The sequence below is a fragment of the Emiliania huxleyi genome (genome assembly GCF_000372725.1).
Source record: "Emiliania huxleyi CCMP1516 chromosome Unknown EMIHUscaffold_117, whole genome shotgun sequence".
Classification (NCBI taxonomy): Eukaryota; Haptophyta; order Isochrysidales; family Noelaerhabdaceae; genus Emiliania; species Emiliania huxleyi.
The window spans coordinates 390,507-394,820 of record NW_005201421.1 but is presented as its reverse complement, the minus strand read 5'-3'; the positions used below and the strand labels follow the sequence as shown (position 1 = coordinate 394,820).

General features: G+C 62.6%; 1 protein-coding gene across 1 annotated transcript in view; it reads left to right on the top strand.

Annotated features, from left to right (window-relative positions):
- Window positions 1-1,098: 1,098 nt before the first annotated feature.
- The window catches only part of EMIHUDRAFT_109322 (hypothetical protein), a gene marked incomplete at both ends in the record, with an annotated part of 4,373 nt that continues 1,157 nt past the window's right edge, over window positions 1,099-4,314 (top strand). The window contains 2 exons of the mRNA XM_005791025.1: window positions 1,099-1,291; window positions 2,091-2,637. Coding sequence (XP_005791082.1) covers window positions 1,099-1,291; window positions 2,091-2,637 — 740 coding nt within the window. The remainder of the gene's footprint in view (window positions 1,292-2,090; window positions 2,638-4,314) is intronic.

Genomic DNA, 4,314 nt, shown 5'->3' with positions numbered 1-4,314 from the left:
CTCGCGCAAATGCGACCGTCCTTGACTCTCTGTGTGTCAGGGATAGTCAGGGCCGTCCATTAGAGCTCCAGCAAGCTCGGAGACACCCCATTAGTGCGACTCGACCTCTTTGAGTCACTGCCTTCCCGACGGTTTGGCTGTAGAGCCTCTACAACAAACTCTGCAGCAAAATCGCGCTCTACATCGCTCTACAACGCAGGCACTTCGTCCCGCGGCGGATGTAGAGCTCTACAGCTCTACAGCGCTCTACAGCTCTACAGCGCTCTACACTTTACATCCTCTACACCCTCCCTCAGAAGAATTCTTAAAATACAAGCCTCTCTCACAGCACACTGGCACGACAAGGGCGCGGACTGGCGCGGACTGGCACACACACCGGCTCACCAAGTGTAAAAGAAAGAAAACATAGAACTCAAGGAAGGGATGGGAGGACGGCACGCCGCCACCACACAGGGATTTTAGGGGCCCAGCGTCGTGCGATGAAAAGATCAAAATTCTTTCCTGTGTTAGTGCCAGTGCGCGCCAGTCCCGTGCCCAGAAAAGAAAGAAAGAAAACAGACAACCCAAGGGAGGGATGGGAGACCCGTGCCCAGTGTTGTGCGCGGGGCGGTTTAAATCTCTACCCTTATAAGTCTCTCGTGTCCGCGCCGACGCTCTTGGTTTAACCGTAGAACGTCCCAGCCGAAATCCGCCCGCCACGATCGATCAGTCCACAATCGTCGGCCCGCAGCGACCCGCAGCGATGGATGCCGCCGCCCCCCCGGCCCCTGCGGCTGACGCGCCGATGCACGACCGGCCTCCGTCGGATGGCTCTCCGGCCTCTCCGGCCGCTGACGCGGCCGCCCATGCTGCTGCCGATCCGGTCCCTCTCACGCTCAGCGATATCCGCACAAGCCACGACAACTTCGAGGTCGCCGGCTTTGGCCAGGTGCAGCCACCAACCTGCTTGCCTCCATGTTCACGCTTCGCGCCCCTTCCCCCCCTCTGACGCCGCCGTATGACCGTAGGTGAGGGGCACGACTACCCGCCTGGAAGGCGCTCTCATCAGCAAGTCACCCAGGCACCAACTCCTGGGCGTTTACGCTTGACTACGAAACCATGCAGTGGATGCAGCTCGATCAAAACGGCGACGCCAACAGCTGGTCCCTGGGCGAGTTCCTCGCCCAGGATGAGGTGCGAGTCATGATGCTCGACCCAGCGTGCACCAAGTCGCTCACATTCCGTGAGTTTGTCAACGGGCCGAACACACTCTCCAAGTCGACTGCGATCTCGAACTCCGACAACTGGACCGGTGCACCTGGCGTAGGACGATGGCTCCCTCGACGACATCCCTTCATCGACGGACGCCTTCACCGCCGCCGGCCCTGGGCCATCCAGCGCGGCCTCCGACGGCCTGCACGTGATCGAGCGGGTACAGAAACGGTGGCTGCCGCAGCTCACACCCTAATCGATCTGCCTTAGGCACGGAGCCAACGGAGCCATCGCGCATGCCCGCATCGCGTGCGGCTCCGAGGTCTCCCGCCGAGACCGGCTCGGCGCGGCGCGTGGCCGCACGCCGCCGTTGAAAAGGCGAGATAGGACCGAGGGGACAGAGCGCCGGCCACATCGAGCGAGCGCTGACGTGTAAGGTGTCTGTGCTGCTCCGGTGTGTGTGGGATTCTGCCTCCCCCCCATCTGTGCGGCGAGTTGTTTGCGGCGCGATGCCCGATCGTGCGCGATAGCCTCCCATTGTGCGTGGTGTGTCGGTTGTCGGGGTCGTCCGGAGCGTGTGGCGGCGCCGTTGCATGCAGCGACTGCTCCACGTGCCACGACTGCTTTGACTGACGTGTCTGACTGATGAGTGCCACGAACTGCTTTGACTGACGTGACTGACTGATGAGTGCCACGAACTGCTTTGACTGACGTGACTGACTGATGAGACATGAGTGCTGATGGATGATCTCCGACAACCCTAAACCAAAATGCAAATGCGGAGTGGCCCACTTTGGCGTGCAGATCCTGCGTCTCTCACTGCCCGAACAACAGAGACGGGTACCGCCGCAGGTCCCACACTAGTGATTTTAAAATTCTTTTTCGACCCAAGCGACAAGGCGCCAGCCTCTCGACCAACCTCCGTCCGCCATTCACCCCGCCTCAGGCCCCAGCCGCCTCCAGCGCCGTATCCCGCCCACGCCGGGGCGACATGGCCTCGCTGGCCTCCCTCTTCCCGCGTCGCACCGCCGTCCTCTTTGGCGTGCCCGGCCTCGGCGTCCCGAGCGACTGCGCCCGGCTCGCCCGGCGGACGGCGGCGCGCTGCGACGCCCTCGCCGCCGCGGTCATCTCGGCTCACCGCTCGGGCGGGCCCGCGGCGCCACGGCGCATCGTGCGTGGCCTCGACGCCCTCTCGAGCACCGTCTGCGGGCTGGTCGACCCGCTCGAGCTGGCGCGCTCCGCCCACCCGGAGGAGGAGATGGTGCGGGCCGCCGACGCGGCCCATGGCGAGCTGTGCGAGACGCTCCACCGACTCAACACCTCGGCGGAGCTGCACGCGGCTGCTGCCGCAGCGGCACGTGGTGCAAGCGCCCTCTCCACCGGCGGAGGCAGCGACCGGGGCTGCGGAGAGAGCGACCCGGGCTGTGGCGCGGACGAGGCTCCGCTGTGCGAGGCCGAGGCGAGGCTGGCTCGGGCCTTCGTCTCCGAGTTTGAGCAGGAGAGGGAGGGAGGGAGAGAAAGAGGGAGAGAGAGTCGGAGGGAGAGGGAGAGGGAGAGGGAGAGGGAGAGGGAGAGGGAGAGGGAGAGGGAGAGGGAGAGGGAGAGGGAGAGGGAGAGGGAGAGGGAGAGAGAGAAGAGCGAGGGGAGGGGGGGGAGGGGGGGGGAGAAGACAACCGGGCAGGGCACCGCCTTCACAGCTCACCGTTGCGCCTTGGGTCCGCAGGGGACGCACGAGTTGCGACTCTTTCGCGTGAGCCGTGTGCGGGGCTGCCCGCGCAACGACTGATCGAATCGACTGAGATCGCCATCACTCTGGCCGTGTGACCGTGACTGGTGTGGCGGGGTAACTCGCATGGACCCGTTCCTCGATGACGAGGTCGCAGATGGGCAGCCGATTGGCGAGGAGGCGCCAGCACACCACCCAAAGGAGGGATTGCCGGTGCATGTGTGCGGTGGTGAGAGAGTGGACAATTTCTCGCGCAAAGATGGCATGATTCTGGGCCTTCGGCGCCAGGACCACCGACTCCTTCATGCGGCGGGGCCCACCGTGTGCGTCGCACAGAAACTTGCTTTTACGGATGGGCTGAGCCCTGGGTGGAGTATTCTTTCTTTTTCTGGTAATGTCGTATTAGAAATTGTGGATAGTCAGTAAGCTAAAAGTACGTAGGTCGTACATACACACATACACTGATCCGGGGCTCTAGGCCCCTAAAGGCCCTACGCTCTCTCAGTATGTAGCTCTGACGTACATTCCCGGAGGAGGACTCTGCTGACAGGGTTTGCGATGAGGAGCGACTCGGAAGGCTTTCTCGGTCGGGGTTACTGCACCACTAATTTTAAGCTTAATGGGAGCGTGGAGGGAGGTTGTACGTATGTTGACAAAGGAGAGAGAGAGAGAGAGAGAGAGAGAGAGAGAGAGAGAGAGAGAGAGAGCACACCCCTCTCCCTTTTCTCCCATTAAGCTACTCGAGTAAAAGTACGTACCTAAGGTACGACACACACACACACACACACACACACACACACACACACACAGAGAGAGAGAGAGAGAGAGAGAGAGAGAGAGAGAGAGAGAGAGAGAGAGAGAGAGAGAGAGAGAGAGAATGACACAGCGCAAAGAAAGGGGGGTATTTCTCGAACTTTACAACATCGACACGCTCAAGCAGCTCTCTGCAATAGCACTTGAGCGACCGCTCGGAGCGCCACCGCGAGCGACACGAGCGAGGCGGGACCCACCCTCGGCGCACTGATCGACCGCGATTCCTCGTACAGCTCTCCTGCGGCTCCTCGTAACGCGCCCTCGTGCCTGCCCGCCCATGCAAGCCCGTCCAACCCCGGCGCCTTCATCCCCACCACGGTCGGGGCGGGCCTCCCTCCGCTGCTCGCCACCGTCCGGCAGCCCGCCGAAGGCTCGGAGGGCGGCGCCGAGGGCGGCGAACAGATAGCGTGCGGCCCACACATTTCTCATCCTCTGGTCGCCACTGGCACTGCCTGCTGCACTCATTACAGAGAGAGAACGTACTTACTGGGAGAAAAGGGAGATAGGTAGGTGACCATCTGAGCCCCCCCCCCCCCCTGGCCTCCCCCTCGTTTGGGTCCTTCCCCCCCCCCTTTCCGGGGGGG